This window comes from Tympanuchus pallidicinctus, unplaced genomic scaffold (genome assembly GCF_026119805.1).
Source record: "Tympanuchus pallidicinctus isolate F22 unplaced genomic scaffold, pur_lepc_1.0 scaffold29, whole genome shotgun sequence".
Taxonomy (NCBI): domain Eukaryota; kingdom Metazoa; phylum Chordata; class Aves; order Galliformes; family Phasianidae; genus Tympanuchus; species Tympanuchus pallidicinctus.
In genome coordinates, this window is record NW_026294746.1 from 1,517,820 (window position 1) to 1,538,885 (window position 21,066).

Consider the following 21,066-nt stretch of genomic DNA (forward strand, 5'->3'; position numbering starts at 1 on the left):
CTTACCTTTAAGAAAGACTTATTCCAAGCCAATTGAGTTTAGGCAAGCCTTCCTGGCCATTTCAGCCATCTGACAACCTATCTCATGCTTTTTCTAAAAGCTCTGGCATGGCTCTCCTCAGCCAACTCCTTTTATGCAGCTGTCTGATCACATCTTTGACACACCAAATTAAACAGAGAATACATTTTACTCAGTTCTCATACCAACCCCACTAGGCAATATCAGCACATACCACATTTCCAGAATTCTCTGCTCTTCCCTCTCTTGCAGACTCTGCAGCTTCACCTTCTAAGCACCTCAATCATATGCTTTACTTTAACTTCCACTGCTCGCCCAAACTCCATTCCTTGCTCATTTATTTAAAATTAGCAGATAAAAATTCCATGCTGTTAGTCAAAGGCAGAGAAAAATTGGAGAAAATTCATTCCAGTGTCCACTGTCATTCTACACTTAATTTTCCTATTGCAAGAGGATACTAGGAAATTCTGGAAGCAGCTTGTGGAATGTGTGCGTAAGGGGTGGGGGCTGAAGGAGAGAAGTGGAGACAGGAGCTTCTTTTAAGTTCCTTTATAGTGACTAGTCCTGCAAGGAGGAGACATCCACTTAACATCAGATTCAATATAAAAAGTAGTATTGCAGGTTTCTGCATAAGGGCCCTTGGCAAACACCACCTGGAAGTGATGGGAACTGCATGCTTTCTGCAGCACTTACAATCTCTCCCACGAATATTAACATATAAAGCTCCTTCAACTTCCCACCTGATTTCCCTCTTAATTTCTGAGGCAGTCCAGAGCTCCACGACAGCTACACAGATGTAAGAAGATTCTCCAGGAGCCATTCCTTAATTAAATGGAAACAAGAGAGGCTGTGACAAAGAATAAAAATGCTGGGCCAGATCAGAAACATGTATACAAAATCAATCTCTAAAGTTGCATGCTGCATTTCTTCCTCAAAGAGAGCTGAGGATCTTACTCAGCTAACATTGCAAGTCCATGGACGAGGAAGCTGCCCTTCTTAAATGAATTCAACGGTTACTTCTACAACTTAACTCTTTCTTGCTTGAAATCCAACCTTGGATGGACCAAATTGTGAGTTCTCACAAATGCCATTTTGCACTTGAGGAAGTTATTCATGACAGGAAGCCTGAAGCATCATCTTCACATCCTTTCTATTTTCTCATCCCCTAGGTTAAAGCTTCAACATTTTGGTTTAATTCATATTAGCAAAAATGGAAATAAAATTCAGGTGTGGGCTTCAGCTACCACTGCTCCTTTGTGAGCTATTATGCCTCACACAGCACAACATAAACGAAGACTAAAAAAAAAACTGAAGCATCAGCTCTGCTTGATTGGAGGACTACAAGAATTTGTCAATAACGCAGACGCTCGCATGCAGTCTGCCAGATGGCAGCGGGCAGACGGGAACAGGAGAGGAAGTCAGAACTTCGCCTCAGCACGCGTAAAGATTTGTCACAGCCTGCAGTTTCACCAGTACCCAGCCAAAGTCTTTACTGTATACTTCTGTGCGCTGAAGGCAAGTGCTCCACCCCCAGCAAAACAGATTACACAATGGATTAAGAAGTCTGGAAATTCCCTACAGATTTGAAGTCTGGGTTCTAAGCAGTGAGGTGGACTTTGAATCGGATCCTCTCACAGAGAGGGTTCTCTACTTCTGCAACTAGATTTTATGCCTACCTTATCTATGGAAAGAACTAATTGTTCTCATTTATAAAGTACTATAACAAGCTTTCAGACTTCAATCACTTCCTTTAAAAACAGGAGGGAAGAGCAAAATTACAATTATTTTTTTATATTATTATATGACTTGATAAAAATATTGCAATAAAACCCTTTGAATCATTACAAGGAAAATAGAGCTCTACTGAGCCTATGAACAAAGTGCACAGGGGCAAAGTTTCTTTACTAGGCAGAACACAAAAAGCCAGAACCCTGCTTAATCCAAACACTGAAACAGAATTAATAACTGTTCTGTGCTGGCCTTCTGTATCTGGGGTGGGCAAGGTGGCTAGAAGTCAACTCACAGCTGGTATATGTTGTGACAGTATTTTGTTCCGTTTCGCTTCAGGTCCAGCCACAGACCAAATAAACCAATGTAAAAATAAAAAATTAAGAAAGTCAAATAAAGAATTTTCAAAGCAATCCAGCCAAGATTACCCCGTGTCAATACTCTTACCAGTATCCACTTCTACTGCCTGTATTCAATTTATAATGTATACAGAAAGCAGAAACCAAAGTTCTAAGCAACATAAATACAAGTATGCTGCAAATACACAGTAAATTCAGCCATCCCATTACACCTGCTTAGAAGAAATCAAACAGTACACGTAAGTTTCTGTAAGGATTTGAGGAGTTCTTCCATTCAGCTATCTGCCTACACAGTAATCAGCCATGTGCCTTCCTGGAGCATGACAAATGTGTTGCAGTAAATTCAGATGATCCTTACTCACTGGGAGACCCTCTTTTCTGAAAAATCTCTTCAGCCTCATCCTGTTTCCCTCACAAATGTACTTACACGGTCATTTTCCCAACTCTGGACAAACTAATGGAACTAATAGGAACAAATTACAGTGACATTCACAAGTAAGTTGGCCCCTTTTAATTATATTTAGTACCACAATCTGTATATTTTATTTTAAAAGCAGAGTAAATACTGCAGCAAACAATATAATTACATTAAGCTGCGAGAAGAATAGCTTTCCAGTGTTCTGAAATGGAATACAGACTTAAAAATGCATATGCTGTGTATCCTTTATTCCTAACCAAAATGTTTTTACAAGAAGAATTTCAATCTTACCTTGGCAGTTACAATTTGTTAACATTATCAACAATCTCCCACGGTAGAAAGGACTACCTGCAGCAACATTCATTCAGATGCTCTCTCAGACAATTTAGGATAAGTATGGAGCAGCTTTTAATTCAGCCTTATCTACAGAAATGCTGAATGCCACATTAGAAGAAATAAAGCCTTTCCAGATTAACGTATAAAGAGTCCGGCCATACAACACAAAGTTCTCATGTTTACAGAGCAAACAAAAACAAACCAAAAGCAAGGAATAACTGAAAACAACACTGCAGTCTCCAGGGCGTAGATTTCATAGGTTTTACACAAATTTATAGGCAAGTCATTTCATTAGTTTATTGCACTTCCTTGCCAACGATAAGGCTGGAGTTAACAAACAGTCAATGAGGTTTGCAGTCCTGAAGGACCTGTGGCTCCATAGGATGACAACTCCATGAGTTACAAGGACAAGCAAGGCTAAATTACATTTCTGGGACTAACAGAAGGATGAAACAAACTCACAAAAAAAAAAAAATCTCGGAATAAAGTTCTCCTGATTTTATGCAGGAAGACACATTTCAGGCAAACGATCAGGAAGGTTGATTCTTTGGGTGAAAAAGAACCAAGATACAACGCAACCAAAAAGAACCAAGACAGGACACAACTAGATCTAAATTAAATAGAAAACCGAGCTATCAGTGCAAATTTTTCTATGCCTGCTCATGGTCTCCAGTCTATAAACGCAACCTTCGGCACCTAGAAGCAGACAGCCCACCTCCTGAACAGCTCAGAGATGAGCAGGCAATTATTTGTTCTTCATACACTGGTACTGAGGTAATTGGTTTTGGGGAGGATGCAGCCACTTGGATAGCATACTATCTTTCCTGTGCTTGGATAACCAGTGTATCTCACCAGCAGTCGCCGACCTTCCTTCACAAATCTTCTGTCCTTCAGTTGGTCTAAACTGTTCCTTCATACATAACAGTTCCTTCTTAGCAGGCTAGAAAGAGCGTAATCTAGATAACATTTTTCTCCACTCAGTAAGAACAGAAAATGTCATTTAATAGACAAAACTTCAACCACAACAACTCAGATTCCAAAGACAGCAGCCCACGCATACCACAGCCAGCAGTGACCCCTACCCTGCTTCAGTTTTATTATTCAGCAGTAGAACCCACCTGTATCATGGAACAAAACACGCTTCTAGCACTTATCACCATCAGGATTTGGGGTATGCTTAAGATCTACATCTAAACTCTGCAGCCTGAGGCATTTACAGCACAGCCATCCTTGTTATCTGCCAATCTCTGCAATGCTAACTCACTTTTTTTTAATGCCAAAAAGAACTGAAAATTCCTTGTCCACAGTCCAAACCAATGACAAAAGAAATCCAGACCACAGGCATCCTTTCAACAGGTCACACACACCTTTCCAAGTCACGATTCACTACTCCTCCATCACAGAACCACAGAGGTTACATTACCTTCTGGTATTTTACTTAAATACCTAAAGTTGATTTTAAAATCGACTTCTCTCATTCAAGTCAGTTTTAATTTTGTCTCCATATTCCTGCAAGAGCTCAATGCTCGGGTCATCATTCTGCAATGAATGTGTTAGTCTCTTGTACTGAAGAGAACAGTCCAGTTCAAAAAGTCTGAACTGCTAATTTAAAATGCAGTTCCCCTCATTCCTACAAGCTCTGAAAAATCCATACATTTAGGACTAAGAGAATTCCAAGGTCCTACACGTTTTCGTGTAGGAAAGCAGAGAAAGCACGACTAGAATAAAACAAGCACTACACATGGTGCTCTTTCTATTCTCTCTCTTCAAGAAGAGGAAAGCACAAGAAACAACAAACTCTGTTGCAATCATAAAGCTATATACATTCCTGTGGTAGCATATCATAACATTTGCTGCTAATGTTAAGAGTGCACATAAGTGTTAAAAGCACACCAGAACATTCCTGACACAGAAGGCAGAAAATTGAAACAAAACAAACAAACAAACAACAAACCTTTGTCTTTCCTCTCTGGACTGTGCAGTCAACCTGTCCCAACTTCTTTCCATGTTACATCGGAACTTCCATGAGCATGACAAAAAAAAAAATGGAGGGGAGGGAACTGCAAAACCAGAGAGAGAAGGCTCCTCCCTGCGCTTTACATGTTGAGGGCTCTCAGCTAACTGATCACAAAGCAGCTTTTACAGCCCTTATTCAAACAGTTCGGCTCCAGGGTAACAAGTTCAAAGTGGGAGGAGGCAGAAAGAGTCAGAGGGCGGTAACAATCTTGAACAGACACTTAGCTGCTTTCATATCTGCAGAACCTGTTCTTCAGGTTGGAAACTGAAACATCTGCTTGTTGCCGCGTTTGAAAGCTGCGCTCCAAACCTCTTCCATAATACCAGCAGGTCTGCAGTGGCAAAACCAGGCTTAATAACACACAGACATGCAACATGTGGGAGGAAAAGTTAATCATTACTGCATGGTGCATTTGTTTTACGTTTTGGACTTCCTTGTATTAATGGCAGTAAAGCACTCACTCCCCTATCTGTTATAAGGAAGAGCTGAGAAGTGTGCAATGGAAACAAAGTCTGCACAGAAATTTCTGTCCCTCAGAACGATGTGAAGATCTTAGAGGAAGTAGAGAAGGCAAGAAAAGCGCTGAATGTCCATGTTTAAATTAGTGACTAAATATAAATCATTAAGTATACAACCTTGCCTACACCTTTGCTCATATGGGTTTAAGAAACTTCAAATGATGCTTTACTTATTGCAGCACTTACTCATTTTTCCCAATACAGGAAAATACCGCAGATGCTGTTTGCTAAACAAACAACCAGGACTCATCCTACACAGAGGTAAATTTCTTCGTGATGTTGCAATAACAATTAACTGCCCCAAAGCATATTAGAGCAGCTACATCGGATATGGAACATTTCCCTTCTTTCACTCAGGAGCATAACTTTCAGAACGTAGCAGAATCCGTTCAATTTGTCAGGAATAATCACATGCAGAAAAGTTAAACACATTTTAGCAGTTCTGGGAACAGAGTCTTGGCAGCTTGGGACCCAGGATGATGATAAGGAATAGTTAATATGTGAACTCAAAAAAAAAAATATTAGTAAATAATTAACAAAATGACCTCATGAAACTTTGTAGCAAGGAACAGATTGAATGGATGCAAAACCAAAGCAATTACCATAAATCAATTAAAATTGCTGGCAGTTTGGATTTATAAGCGTTGCTAAGGTTGGTTTGGGTTCTCTGTGGCAAAAACAGCCACTTACCAAAAAGCAGAAATAGACTCCACCACTCACATCGTCCTCCAAACCATGGGTTTATTTTCTCATTCTTCTTGGATCCACTTTGACTACCCCGTTTATTTTAAAGCTCTGCTATTATTTACTACAATAACAATTATTTAAGAAAAGAAAATCTGACCTTTGGAAGCCTCCAAAGCCTCGTCTTATCTTCAGCTTCACAAATGGTTTCCAATCTCCTAATTAAGAGCTCATTAGCCAGCATTTCAACTTTCAGGCTAAACTGACAGCTTCCTTGGCTTCTCCACCTGCAAAACCAAGAGAATCGTATGGAACAGCTTCAGCAAAACGGTGACAGAACACCTTGTAGACTCAAAAACCATATAATGAACACTAAGTTGGAATTCTCCCAAGCACTGTGACCAGCTATCAGCTTGGCTCAGCCAGTGCCACCAACAAAACACCCCTCTTTGTTCCCAGCTCCCCCTGGAATTCCTGTGTTCTAATGTTCTCACATGCAATCAGTTCAAGCCATCACTCCTCCATTGCAGATTGCCGCACAGCGCAGTGTGATCAAACTGCAGTCGGGATGCCTTCGCTGCACTGCATATGAAATATTGCAGCTGCAACCGTTTTTATGGGGAGAATGCCACCAAGACCCGTAATTCTAAATATCTTCATTTGTTCGTTGCTCTTCTTAACGATTGAGCTGTCAGGTACAAGGAATGATGGAACTTGGAGCAGAATCGAATCGAATCGCGCGGGGCTGTGAGGTGAACTCCAATTCTAAATGGGGCGATGGAAACCCGCTGGGCTGGCGCCTCAGGGCAGCTCCCCGGGGAGGGCGACGCAAACCGCTGTGCAAAGGAGGCGATCCGGGCAGTTTTCTGATACAGGAGCTCCCCCTGCTGGTTCACCAGAACAAACTTTCCAACACTTTTCCTTGATTGTATTGGTTGTAGAGCTACAGATGGAGCAATCTGTAGCAGCTGTTTTTAGGTCGCGTGCCCTTCTTTGCGTTACCAAACATATGTGGGACAGAACGCGTTATTGAAGCACGACATAAGATTCACCACAGCTTCACAGCCCGTATGGTGCAGTAAAACAGGCGAGCTGCATCGCTATGAGCAGAGCACTCAGCTCTGAGGCGGCGCGTGCCGTCACGGACACCGCTCACCTGAGGACAGCGCCCCCTTCAGCGGGAAGGCGGGAAGCGCAGCGCCAACGGTTGCCGAGCCGCGCGAGAACGAGGCGGGAACCACACCTGCCCTTCGGCTTCCCGCCCAGCCGCAGTGACGTCATCACTCTGCGCCGCGCCATGGCGCTAGGCCCCGCTGGGCCGGCTCGGCTGGTGCGCTGCGGGCAGAAGGACGAGCTGTACCGGAGCGGGCTGCGCAGCGGGGCCGGCACCGCGCTGCACGGGATCGCGGGTAACGTCACCCCTCCTGTGGATCCGTGCTGTACTGAGGTGACGCGGGGCGGGACGGCTCCATTCCTCAGGACGGTGCTGAGGGTTCCCGGCTGCGCGCTGCCTCACGGGGCCGGGCGGGGCTGGAAGCGCTGTCGGAGGAGAGCACGGATCAGTACGAATCTTACTTAAAATAACGATCCTGGTCTCTTAGGGGCTAAGAAGTGGCTGGAGTGGAGGAGGGAGATCGAGCTGCTCTCCGACGTCGCCTACTTCGCCCTCAGCACCCTGTCAGGTAACGCGCTGCGTGCTGTGCTGCCCTGCGGTGTTTCGGTGAACCCTGGCAGGCACGGATCTGCGGCCAGTGCTTGTCATTGAATAACTGTCAGAAGGCAGAGATCAAACCCAGCAGTAAATCCATACAATATGAATACAATATATCAATCTAGATACCTATGGTCTCCTGCCTTAAGCCTACAACCATTGCAGATACCCAGTGCTGGTGCAAATATGTTGCTCACCTCATTCAACCAAAAACAGTTATCTCTGGTTAAACTTTTAAACAGTTTAAACAGGTTAAACAGTTAAGCTTTGCAGCTGCTCTTCCTGAGCAGCCTGTTACCCCCCAGCCACACACTAAACTGCTTATTCTCTGTTACTCACATCTAGGCTATCAGACTCTGGGTGAAGAATATGTCAACATCATTCAAGTTGACTCAACCAAGAAAAGGGTGCCTTCTTTTCTTCGGCGGGCCATCTTCGTTTCTCTTCATACTGTAGTACCCTATTACTTAGAAAAGGGATTGCAGCACCTGGAACATGAATTGCAGATAGAAGATGATGGGGCTAGAACCTTGCAAAGCAACCCAGCACTTGGCTTGTCCAGTAGGACCTTAATACGAAACTGGATTCAGAAACAAGTCAGGGAGCTTACAGAAAAACAGAAGAAAACAATCCTGCAAGTTGTGTACATTCTTAAGCAATCCATTCCTTTGCTTCATCGACTACATCTGGCAGTGTTCTACATACATGGCACTTTTTATCACCTATCTAAAAGAATTGCAGGAATCAGATATGTAAGTGGATCTGTTAATTGTGTGAAAATCATGTGCGCTGCAGTATTTTGGCTTCCTTTGGGATGCAGTTTGCATAAAAAGAATATAGAATTTTGCTGATTATAATACAGCACAGACTGGGTGAGAAGGAGATAAGGGCAATTATGGGGGAAGGCATAATTTTGTAAAATTGAAGCAATTAAACATCTCTATTTGTGTGCATTTTGCAGCTGCACTTTGGAGGAGTACAAGGAGAAGATCAGAGCATTCGATCAAGTTACAAGTTCCTAGGAATAATTTCACTCTTCCATCTTCTTCTGACAATTGGTGTCCAGATATACAGCTTCCAACAAAAGCAGAGAGCAAGGCAGGAATGGAAACTGCACCGCAATCTAGCTCTCCAGAAGTATGTTCATTTTACTTAATTGGAAAGGTAGAAGCAATAGTGGGAAATGTAATGGCTTTCACAAACAGGGAGAGCGCTGGCATTACATTTTGACTTAAGATAGAACCTAATGTAGCATAACGTTGGACACGCTCACTTACTAAACGTCTTCGATTTCATGCCTTGCTTTTATGTGTGGGACTCTCACAGGAAGGGTTAACATTTGAAGGAAGGCTTTACAAGATTGCAAGAAATACCTATTAACACAAACAGGCCTCATAAAACTAATTAATACCTGTGTTGATTAGAAATACGATAAAGGAAAAAACTACTGGGCGCCAGTCCCGCTGCACTTTGTGTTTGGAGGAACGGAGACATGCAACAGCCACACCTTGTGGGCACCTGTTCTGCTGGGAATGCATCACCGAGTGGTGTAATACCAGAGTAAGTACAGTGGGACAAACAGCCCAGGAGTAAACATGATGAAATCTGTAGCTCGCTGTTGAAATGTTACCTTTTCCCTCCCTAAGACACCCAAAATCCTCCCAGAGGTTTGTGGGATCTGTATATTGTACTAGGATACAATACTATATGGTACTTTGATGAGGTAAATGAGATGTTTCTGATTCAGCCATTGAAATGCAATTGAATTAACTGGAGAAGTCAGGCACAGTCATAATAAAGACCCAAGCTATAATTCTGACTGCAAAGAACAGAACTGATCAATGATCTGATTTCCAGTACAACGGAATAAGTTACAAACTAATTAAGCTAACTTAAGACTATTTTTTTTTTGCATTACTGAAATAAACAACTTCCATCCATGAAGGCTTTCTATAGCTATCTTGGAATAAGGCATTATCCATTTATTTTATGAGTAAAAAATGTTTATTAAAAAAAAAAAAAAAAAGAGGTACTTACACATACAATCTTTGCCACAAGGCTTAGGCCAACACTGTAACTCTGATGCATTACTGTAGTACTTCAGATCTACTTAAATTTTCTGGCACTAATACTGATGTAGCTCTGGCAAAACAGAGTCAGGTAGTCTGATTCATTTAATGCTTTCCTAGCACAAACCAAGCTACCTTCCTTCCCACTGTACAGTTAGCAATTTTCAGTACCTCAGCTGTTGTTTCTGAAATATAAGGGAGGCAGCAGATGTTACAAAGTTCCAGCTGGATGTGCAAGTTCAATACACAATGACAGGGAACTCAAAGTTCACAAGACCTTCCTGCACAAAACAGAAGTTGAAATGAACTACTGGGTATAACTGAAGCTGGTACCTAGACAGGGCTCCTAAAACTCAAAGTGCCCTGGAATTATTTTGGGCAAAGTGATCAATAAAGAGATTAGCACTATGCAAGTTCTAATTCAGCTGTAAGCAGAAGTGGAATTAATGTAAGCATAAAGAAAAGTAATACCTCTGAAAAAGAGTATATGGCAGCATTGCTTGGCAATATTCAGGGGCAGCAGAACATGTGAAAAACATCTCAATGGCCATTTGAGATATTTCACCAGACTTCCTTGAAGGTAAAAATCTGAGAAGTCATTTCTCTTAAAGATTACGAAGTTTCTTCAACTAAAGATGTTGGAAGCTGTGTACAGCACCCGTGGATTTGAGGTCATATTTTAAACACATTTTAAACTCACCTCAAGCTGCAATTTGAGTGAGGTACCCTTTCAGAGCCTTACCTGGTTAAGCATGCAATGCAGACTGGAATAAAAAAAAAACCATGTAGTTATAGAAGCTTATTTTCTAGTTCTTGTTTAACATCGTTGGATTTTTTCTTTATTTTTAACCTTCTAAATAGAGAAATTTAGAATATCTCTTTGCTTTTTGTAGACAGAATGTCCACTGTGCAGAGAGAAGTTTCATCCTCAGAAGCTGATCTACCTACGCCACTATCAACTGTGAGGAAAAATCCATTACAAGGGCCTCTGCTCTCTTACCTTCATACAGAGTGGTCATACAGTTCAGGTTAGTCCAAGAATGAGACTTTATTGTAAAACTGGTAACTGCCTGCACAAGGTGGCACTTCATTCCTGTTGTACAAAATAAATCTATTTCTGCCTCTTTGTGTTTGTTGCTTTATGGTTCTTGACCATATTAAAAATGTCTTTCTGAAGTTGCTTAAAGAAGTGTGATAGCCTTCAAACAATGAAAGATTTAAGTCATTTTCTCTAAATTTGAGTAACACATCTTCCAGCCTTTCATAACATGCTTAAGGCATTACTAACATTCTACTATTTTTAAGACTCCCTTTAGGTAATTAACATTACAAGAGTCCATGCTATAGATTTCAGGGGAAAGCAAAAAGAAAAAACAACAAACAGTATCAGAGGATGTACACAAGTCCTCACTTCACTTGCAGTGGGACTTCTGGTGATAAAAGTATATCAACATTCAGTTTTCATAGTAAAGTTAACAATAAAGCAGCTTTCTTTGATTTGACAAAGCTTCCCTGATGAACAGAAGCAACAAATGCAAGCCCAAAGTAATATAGAATGTCTATTAATGAAATCAACATTGAGCTTTTAACCTCAAAACTCTACCATTATTACTACAAAGATTTTAATCAAGTATTCCAGACACTTAGGACTAGAGCAATGGAAGAAGTGTTTCAAAGTCACACATGCATATGTGTAACACGATGAAAAGTGCAACAGTGACAGCAGAACAGCAAGATCCCAGGCTACAGCAAGAGGCTTTGCTCAAATACAACAGCCATGGGCACAGAAACAAAGGAAAAGAAGCTGCTTACCTTCAAAAGGCCTCAGGTATGCAGGGATCTCCAGCAAGATCCCCTTGCCTCCACTGCCAGCCCTCAAAGGAGGACTGGGAAGGGGTGGATCCTGGCTCCAGCCCTTCTGATCACTCAGTACATTGCATGCACTTGAGCTCCCCTGGGCTGGCCCTGCCTTCCCACCAGGCTCCATCACAGGTGCAAGCTGTGATTTAGTATTTCTACTACAGGATACTAATAGTCAACTATGCCCAACTGTAACAAATTTGTTTTATATAACAGAGCCTACATTCTGTCTGCATGGCCTTTTCCATAGTCTAACACAGGGAAGAAGCTGATTTCAGCCACAGGCCTTCTACTCTGTTTATGGTAATAGGAACTATTTAGGCAGAGCCAGTATATGAGAGTATGAATGAGGAAGGATTCAGCAGCATTACCTCCTAAAGTTTACTTCCCTAAGTTATAATTAGTTCTGCTACACAAGCATTTAGAGCATCAGGGAAAAAATAAGATTGTCAGTTATTAACACACCATCTTATTTTTGCACAGTATGTGCAAGAGGAAGTTGATTCTATTTCTTCAATACAGGTGGAGAGGGAAATCCATGTGATCCACTGGCAGATCATGAGTTTGTTTCAATAAATCTTGCACAAATAGCACCAAACATGGGTTGGGAGGGGCAAGCTACAGGAAAAGCACTTCTTTTCACAGTTATTTGTATTGCAGAGATGTGAGCTAGTTAATTATTAAATTTTCAAGCATTATCATGAATCCTCAAATAAAATCAGATGAGTGTTTCTTTGCAACTATAAATCAAACAAAAAGTTACTGTGCAAGCACTTCAGCATTACCGTACAAAAGCTGATTTTCAGAGCTGCAATATCTTCCCCTTCTTACACTAGAAAAATTTCAGGCATCCCCATGTTTAAAACTGTAAAGAACCATGGCAGAAAAATGGTCCATATGACTCAAACATGTGCTAAGGAAACAACTGCATTATAAGCATTCTCCTTACCATGAAAAACAGTGAGGAAAGATAATCTGCACATAGAAACAAACAGGAATCAATCAGTGACTGGCAAGTCCCTGTGAAGCTGGTGAGCCAAGTTTTTCATGCATTCTGTAATGGTAATTCATCACTCCTCATTGATAAAAACAGAGCAAAGTTTAACAAAATGCTGTCAAACTTGCCTGGCCTTTGGAAGCTGAGAGTCACCTGAGGAATTACAGTCATCCTGATGTCATCCACAATATGTATTTGAAAACTGCTAACCCCACTGAATATTGAACAGCTAGCTATACATCCATTAATGAGAGGAAATCTGTTCTTACGCTGCCACTTAAGTTAGAAATCAGGTAAAGGTAAAAATCTAATTTGCAATGGCTGTTTTCCATATCTCATTGCTCAGGGGTCACTCCAATTGCTAACATTTAAAAAGAAATCATACAAATCTCCAACTCTTACCCACATATTCAGAAACTCCAGCAAACCTCCAAGTTCAGGCTTTCAGACTAAAGGGCAAAGAACTACAAGTGTCCATGATCTTTCTAGATGCAACGTTTCTGTAATTTGAAGTTAGATTAATTCCCACATTGATAAGGAAAACACAAGCTGACAAACAAAAACCAGGCCAACATCAACTGAAACTACCGTTCACTTTTCAAGGTTTGGAGAAGGCTGGATCCTAGGGCACCATGACTTCATTCAACAAAGTCATATAAAACTTTCCTATAAGATTTCCAATAAGGCATCAGTTGAAGTTGACACTGTTCTCCATTTAGAATCTTTGAAGAGCTAAACTTTATCTACCTTGTCCCAGTGAATGTTCCCTGAAGATCTAAAATAGGTCACATGAAGATAAATTCTTAGGGTAATCACTACTGCAAAGAATCCATAAATACTATTAGATCTTTCCATACGTATATTTATATATAAAGATAATAGAGAACAAGCCAAGGGGGACACTGTCTTTTAATAAATTTTGGAATTAAAAAGTCACTTAATAAAATTGCAGTTGTATCACATGAAAAAGTTTACATGCAGGTCATTTATCTGATTTTTTTTTTTTAAACTATAGAAAATGAAAATCTTTGCTAAAACTCACAAAGTTTGTCTCCTGTGGCCAGTTGGAGTATATTCTGAAGGGGCTGCACGGAGTTGGCTTAAGTTAATCAAGAAACCCTTAGGTATGAAAGAAAATCCAACTAAAACAATTAAAATATATATATTTATAATTCCAGGTCCTCAAAGGAAATTGGAATAGATTTTGAACAAAGCTTTGAGTCACCACGAAGGAACCCAATTTTAGCATCTTCTGGGAGGTGTAATGGTGAAACTGGCATTGAAACCTAACAGAAATGAGTTACTTTAGAAGCTGTGTGTGTTTTTCTCCCTACTGCAAAATCCTTACATTTGGAGATTTCTTTTTCTATTTATGACTCAGTAATATCATGCATTTAGCAAATTGGCATCTATTCAGATCTGCTGAATTTTTATATGAAAATAGCACATGGCCATGAAGCAGAAAACAGCATCATGTGTGCCACCTTTTTCCTACATGCATGCACAGCACTTCAGGGTGATACTGAGAAGAACTACATAAAAACATCAAACTCAAAGCCATTCATCTCTCCAGTGCAATGGATCCTGAAAGAAATCCGTTATCCCAAACCCAGGGGATTATCCAAAGTTTCTCCAACTCCTTACAAAAGATAAACTCAAAGCAAGTTGGTTAGAATGCCAGTTTCTTCAAGCAACTGATACTTCAGATAAAAGTAGCGAGATCCTCTTAAAATGAAACTTCAACTGCTTTGTCACAACTCAATCATTTTTATGAAGAAAAAAGGCATTGTTACAATGGCTCAAAAATCGTTCCTTTAGTTGTAAGCAGAATTGGTCAAAAGGTTGATTGCACCTTCTAGCTAGCAAAGGTCTTTCCCACATCTTCTTTCCCTTTGTATTTCCTCTTGCCGTGTGTGAAGGGTATATATCTGTACTTTATCATATGCTGTGAAGAAAAAAACACCAATTTTTAGAGACAAGAAATATAGATAATGTTTACAAAGAATGTTTCATAATACATCATATAACTGACAAAGTCCTCTAGGGAGAAAGTTCTACAGCACTTCAGAAGCTAACCATAAAGGTTAACTGGTTTAAAGAATGCTATGAGCCCGATTTTCACATTTGGTTACACTCAAACAACATAGAGAGCACAGTAAAGTTTGCTCATAAGGGGACTGCAGGGAACTCCTGCCACTTGGTTTACATTTGAGTAATGGTACTTCATCAAAATTCTGAGTGTCTGGAAAGAAAATGATTCTCCTTTTAAAACAACAAATATTAAGAATGCAATGCAGCAAACTGGACAGAGGTTGAAACAACACTGCACATTTTGACATCACAAATGCTATTCTCTGTTCTTAGCAAGTTACCTTGATTTGCCTCTTCATAGTGATACAAAACAGCATAATGAAGTACATCACAAGGATTGGCCAAAAAACAGGAACGTTGAAAGCCTCAAAGAATGTACATGCCATAGCAACCAGGATGCCTTTAGTGGCCGAGTGCCTTAAAAATAGCATTAACAATTAATCCTTCAACACCAGTCACCGTTAATTAATGCAGATATTTACACATTTCAGAAACAGAACGTGGGCAGACAGACCAACTCACCAGAATTTGAACTCTGGGAGCCTCCTAATGAAAGGCCGAAATTCTTCATTTTGCCTTGTAGGTAAGGAAGGACCATCATCTGAAGGAGAAAAAATAACAATCAACTCTCACTGTTACATAGATTCCAATTACTGTTGTGGCTTTAGTGTAACAGGGTTGGCTTCCCATTAAAAAAAAAAAATAATAAAAATAACAAAAATGAGTGCCAGGTCATTGAGTTATTGCAGGGAGAATTTAAGTCACGTACACCTCTGTCAAAACAAAGATTAACAAAATATGGAATTGTTCAAGACCGAAAAAAAAATCACTTTGGAGACCAATTTCATAGCAGTTTCTAATTTAAGCTGTATGGAGTTTTTGCAAGTTGAAGAATACAGTGTCAGACTGGAACTGCACAGCTTTACAGTATTATATCAGACAAAATGAGCCAGAAGTTTAATTAAGTTCAAAACTACTGCAGAATGAATTCACCATACCTGAATCTTCCATTAAAGAGGGATCTACCTTTGGCGACAAGAAAGCTATAAAGAGATTTAGATGGTAGATTCCCAAGGCATATGTCACAATGTACCAACCCTGAAGAAAGGGAGGAAACAAAGGAGAAAAGGTTAAAGACCTCCTGCACACCACTGTCAGATATTTTCAATCAAACAATTTGGTTTCTGCTTCCTTAATAAGTGCTTCTCCATGTCCTCACGTTCACAAGAGAGGTTTTCTTCTTAAAAACAAAGCAACAACAAAAAAACGTTTTCCACTATTTCCATCCTGATAGAAAACAAAGTTTTCATTTCAATTTACTTACATATTGACTAAGCTTATTGGAAGACCAGCAAAAACTTTAAATCTATCGTTCTTAATAAGCCAAACATTTCTTAAATTTCCCTACAGTAAACCTATTATGTTAATTACAACAAACCTTAACATGAGTGGCACACTGATGGATTTAATGAAAGCTTTTCTCGGACGCCTGGTTTCCATGTTCAAAATGCAGAATTCATAAAAGCAGCAAAAAGCAAGAAAGCAAGGCTTGCTTTGTTTGAAGCATCTTTGTAGGCTTCAGTCTCTTAAATATTCCTATTACCACTGCTCTGCACAGTTCTTGCACTCAATCTGCAATCTCCAGTTTTCTGAAATCACCATTCTCGAGCTCTACACTGAGCTGCAGACTGGCATGAGATGCAGGCATCTGATCAGTGCAGAAACAGCCTGCTGACGGCCTGCAGAAGTGCCAAAAAAGCAAATTTCTCAGTTTGCATGGCCAAAGGTAACCATGGGCTCCTGAACAAGTTACTCAGCTTTAAAAATAAACTTTAATGGCTATGAAGTTTTCAGAAATTTATTATGTAATTTCAACAGCAGTACTGCAGTGTTTCCACTTTACCATCAAATAAATAATCTTAAGCATTCACAAATTCTTTAGTCTGAAGGCAGGAGTTGAACACCAGCAAGAGCTTCCTCCTCAGACTACCTGATCCACCCTTAGTGCATTCTAATGACAAAATGTAATTCCTGAGATCCTCCTAACAGAAATAACAGAACACTAATGATGGCTGAAACTGACCAGTAAGCCCAGTTTTCCTACCTGCAGTAAATAAACTCTAATCATGTAGATAAAACTCAGACCCAAAGTTACGATCCATCGCACTGCAGTATATGGAGTAGATTTGTCTAACCAGGACTGGTAGATCTAGGAAGAAATACAGTAAGCAGCTGTAAAATATATGCTGCCCAGTGAATAAGGTGTATTTCAGGGCAGCATTAGAAACAGTAAGCATTTGGAAATACATTTTGGAAACAAGAGTAACATGAAACATTCTTATTACAATTAACTTTAATAATAAACATAAATCTTTGAGAATACAAGCTCTACATTTCCACAAAGGCCAGAGAACCCCAACTCCCAATACCTGGGGCATCAGAAAGAAACCCAGAATTTAAACCTTTTATTTTTATCTCCCTTAAGTTTACTTTCCTTAACACGATTATGACAGGGAACATAAAGCAACATTTTTTGATGATAAGAGCATATTTCCACTGTGATACATACATGATTAATACATACACATTAAAAATCCCATTAAACTACACATTAGAATATTTGTCTATTTTAAAAACATTTCAAATGAAATCTCCTGTACAGATTTCAGCATTTCAGCAGTTCATCCAACCTCAAACTCACTGAGGTGTGCATTGCTTTGCATTGAGTCCTGCTTCTAATGGAGTCAGAGAAATCCTAGAGAAAACCAACCTGCCCAAGTCTTGTGAAAAATCGATAGACCACAGAAGGCTTTCCATGAACAGACTCACCAATGCTGTCCCCTTCTGACATGGTTGCTGTGAAAATAAAACAACGCATAGGTAACATTTCAAACAAAAAGCTGAGTGCTGTGAAACTTCATACTACAGAACACTTTATGTTCTTACAGCCTTTTGGACAACCCTACTTGAAAAAAAGTATTCTTGGAGAAGACATTTATTCAAAAAGAAATTCTGTTCTAGAAGAAATTGTCAAGAAGGTAAAGAAAAGGGTATTTTACAAAGGCAAGAGAGGATCCAACCCATCTTAGGGAAGGAGAAACAAATCCACACAGACATGCAGGAATGAGCTCTGTTAGACATCACCTCGATAAGGCAGGAGCTGAGTTATAACATGTAAGCACTGATATGCACTGCAGCACCACCTCAGTGTCTGAACACAAAGAACAAAACCAAAATAAATATTTTTTTTTCAAGCTGTTTAAGACTTTCAAATATGGAATAACTAAAGAGCAAAGCATTTAGGTTCAGGACTTTGTACACAAGTGGTTACAGAAACAAACATTTGTCACAAGTACCCAAATGGAAACACTCCTAGCACGAATCAGTGAGTTTATCTAATGAACATGAAGAGCCCTGAAGTCACAGAATAGTTTTATGTATCACTAAAACTGTAAACAAAGAACAGGGCAATGATTCAGACCCCAGATAAAAACAATTCCCTTGGTATTCTTTTTTAAGGACATGTTCCTACTACTAATTCAAGATCTTTACTCTTGAGTTAAGCTCAACTAAGCTTTATCAGTCTACTGAAGATATAAAGCAAACAAAATGAAATTGATTCTAAAGAGAAACGCATCTGCCACATCATCAAAAGCAATCCCTGACATTACTTCCTGGAGTCCTCATCTGGGGGTGGGACTGCACACCTCCAGGACAGCTGGAGGACTTTCACCACGAATTAACATCTCCAGAGCCTCAGATGGCAGCACACATGAGTGAAACATCATTAATTCAGAAGAATATAGATTTAGATACTGCAGTGGAAAAACTGAGACTGAGGACAATCCGGGCAGTCAAAGAATCTTGAAGCTGAGTATTTCCTATAAACACCTGAAAACCAGATCCTATAGAATAAATAGAAAGCAGGAAAAAAGGAGTCCTGTTACACCTGAAAAGATAAAGGGAAAAGGATCACGAGGCTTCAAAAGATTCAGTCCATTTTAATTCTAGTTATGGCTAAAAAGAAAACAAAACCCAATGGAAACTCACACAAAGAAAGATACGGACATTTTAATTACAAAAAGGAAGTAATTATTATTCTGCCCATTCACTGCACTGCAGAAGGAAAAAATTACTCGGCACTATTAGCATCATTTTGTGCTTTATTTGGGGTGGGTTTGAATCATCCTGAGATATAAAATCACAACAAAAAAGAAATTCAATCTATTGATGACAGAATAACAATTTTCTAAACGTGGCAAACATCAAAACTCAAATCAATATTCACATCACAACACACCTGACTACTGCATGCTACAAGCAGACCTTGTAGACCACTCCAATTGTGCAACGACTGACCTACAGACCAAGCAACAAATCATGCCTACAAAGCTACCAATGGCTTTGAAATGGAATAGAGGTTTTGGTTGGTGTAAAGAGGCGCTGTATGTACAACCACGATTCTTCATCATCCATACAGCCCCCTCATGGCAGGCCAAGCAATGCAAGCAGCTAACACTGTCTCTCTGACTCAAAAGCACCCAGTGGGGTTTCTTTAAGTAACGCAGACTACAGCATCATGTGACAAAGAATTTGATTTAGCATCTCTCATCATTTTAAAATACGCACTTAAAGCACACCTGTAAGCCACAAGCATTGAGGAAAGTCACCTTTGGCAGTGGAGATGGTTTACAACTAAGAACCTAAGCCATACCTTATTGCTATATAGGATTAATTAAACCCAAACAGCAGCAATTTCAGAATCACAGAATGGCCCGGGGTTGGAAAGGACCTCAAAGATCATGAATCTGCAACCTCTCTGCTGCAGGCAGGGCCACCAACCTCCACGTTTAATATTAGACCAGGTTTTTCAATTCCTCTTTCACAATGAGTTACAGTAACTCTAAAGCCAGAAGGACATGCAAAGATAGATACAACAAACGGCAGTTTGCATCCAGCAGAGCACAGCCCAAACTGCCACTGAACAACTCCAAGCAGGTGAGCAGAACAACAAGGGCGTTTTTACCTCTGTTATTATGCTAATACCATCACAAACTTAATTGTACCCTCGAGTTCCTGAGGCCAAAAGTCACCTAAGCCACTTGTCCTAAAGTCGCATACAGTTACTGAACTTTCAGACAAACCTCTGACCACGATATAAGCTTAAGTGTAAAACGCCAAGGAAGCAAATCGCTAGCAGGATCACACCACAGTTTATGGCAGTTTCCTCATCGCTTCAAGAAAGTTACTTCATAAAGCAACGTCCTATAGTCGTGTGCCGGTGTCAGAACGAAGGACAGCCTCAGGACCGCCCCAATGTTAGAAACGGGACGTTCCCCCCCCGGCCGGCCCGCGCCCACCGCCCACCCACCGCTACACAGCAACAGCGCCAGGAACCGAGCCAGAAAAAAATAAAGTAAAAGCCAAAGGCGCTTCAGCTGGCAACGTCTGATACTGAGAGCAGCAGGAAGGACCCCTCAAAGAAAAAGCGGAGCCCGCTGAGGAGAGCCCGGCGGTGGCACCGAGACCCGGCAGAGCGATTACAGGCCCGGAGCGGCCCGGAACAGGATGCGGCACGGCAGCCCCAGCAGCTCGGCCTGTCTGTGCCTCCGCCCCCACGTGGCGCTACTACCGGCCGGCCCACAGCCCCCGGCCCGGGCCAGGCTCCTGACGCCGAGCCGCAGCTACTCACAGGCGGCTGAGCCGAATCCTGCCTTCCGACCCCCCTCCCCCCGCCTCCACAGCCCCAATATGGCGGCCACAGCGGGGGGCACATCCACTTCCGCTTCCGGGGCAAGAGAGGCGGGGAGAGGATTCAGAGCCGGCCTGCCATTGGTGGCCGCGGGAGCGTAATCTTTAACATCTGCGCAGGCGCAGCTCGCTCTGCTAGCGCTGAAGGGCGGCCCTTCTCGCCCCGCCCCTCTTCCTCTCAGCCAATGAGCGCCAGGCTGCTGCTGCCAGCGTGGAGGCGTCGGGAGCTGCACAGGCACGTGGCGGCGGAGCCGCTGCAGTTTGCTGTTTTCCCGCCTCAGCTGAGCGCGCGCGCTCGGTAATGCCTCAGAGAGCCTTGCCTCAGCCTGGCTGCCTCAGCCTGCAGCTTCAGCAGTTTGTGGAGTTAAAGTTAAAGTACTCGAGTTTTGTTTGTTAGTGGTCCATGCGGAGCTGAAAAGCAAGCAGATCTACCGAAGCGTTGGTGTTTTTGTACCTATCGTCATCCTCAAGTTTCTGTATGAAGTATGATAAATGATGGTAGGTAAATC

General features: G+C 41.2%; 3 protein-coding genes across 6 annotated transcripts in view; 1 reads left to right on the forward strand and 2 right to left on the reverse strand.

The window, feature by feature from the left end:
• PLCH2 (phospholipase C eta 2) overlaps nucleotides 1-5,259 on the reverse strand; it is a 77,384-nt gene extending 72,125 nt beyond the window's left edge. The window contains exon 1 of the mRNA XM_052692118.1: nucleotides 4,814-5,259. The gene's annotated coding sequence lies outside the window, so the exon portion shown is untranslated. The remainder of the gene's footprint in view (nucleotides 1-4,813) is intronic.
• Nucleotides 5,260-7,350: 2,091 nt separating this feature from the next.
• On the forward strand, nucleotides 7,351-10,984 carry PEX10 (peroxisomal biogenesis factor 10). The gene is made up of 6 exons (XM_052691762.1): nucleotides 7,351-7,487; nucleotides 7,680-7,760; nucleotides 8,135-8,541; nucleotides 8,751-8,926; nucleotides 9,214-9,349; nucleotides 10,752-10,984. Exons 1-6 carry the CDS (start codon nucleotides 7,376-7,378, stop codon nucleotides 10,821-10,823), a joined length of 984 nt encoding a protein of 327 aa, XP_052547722.1. The 5' UTR covers nucleotides 7,351-7,375; the 3' UTR covers nucleotides 10,824-10,984.
• Nucleotides 10,985-13,606: 2,622 nt separating this feature from the next.
• Nucleotides 13,607-20,610, reverse strand: RER1 (retention in endoplasmic reticulum sorting receptor 1). Of its 4 annotated transcripts, XM_052691763.1 has the most exons (8): nucleotides 20,499-20,553; nucleotides 17,951-18,017; nucleotides 17,577-17,662; nucleotides 16,911-17,015; nucleotides 15,805-15,904; nucleotides 15,329-15,407; nucleotides 15,088-15,223; nucleotides 13,607-14,660 (listed from the first exon to the last, which is right to left on the reverse strand). In XM_052691763.1, exons 3-8 carry the CDS (start codon nucleotides 17,655-17,657, stop codon nucleotides 14,571-14,573), a joined length of 591 nt encoding a protein of 196 aa, XP_052547723.1. In that variant the 5' UTR covers nucleotides 17,658-17,662; nucleotides 17,951-18,017; nucleotides 20,499-20,553; the 3' UTR covers nucleotides 13,607-14,570. The 4 variants fall into 4 exon arrangements, with proteins under 4 accessions (XP_052547723.1, XP_052547725.1, XP_052547724.1 ...); XM_052691765.1 differs by lacking the exon at nucleotides 17,951-18,017 and having other exon boundaries at nucleotides 20,499-20,610; XM_052691764.1 differs by lacking the exon at nucleotides 16,911-17,015 and having other exon boundaries at nucleotides 20,499-20,578.
• Between the last annotated feature and the right edge of the window lie 456 nt (nucleotides 20,611-21,066).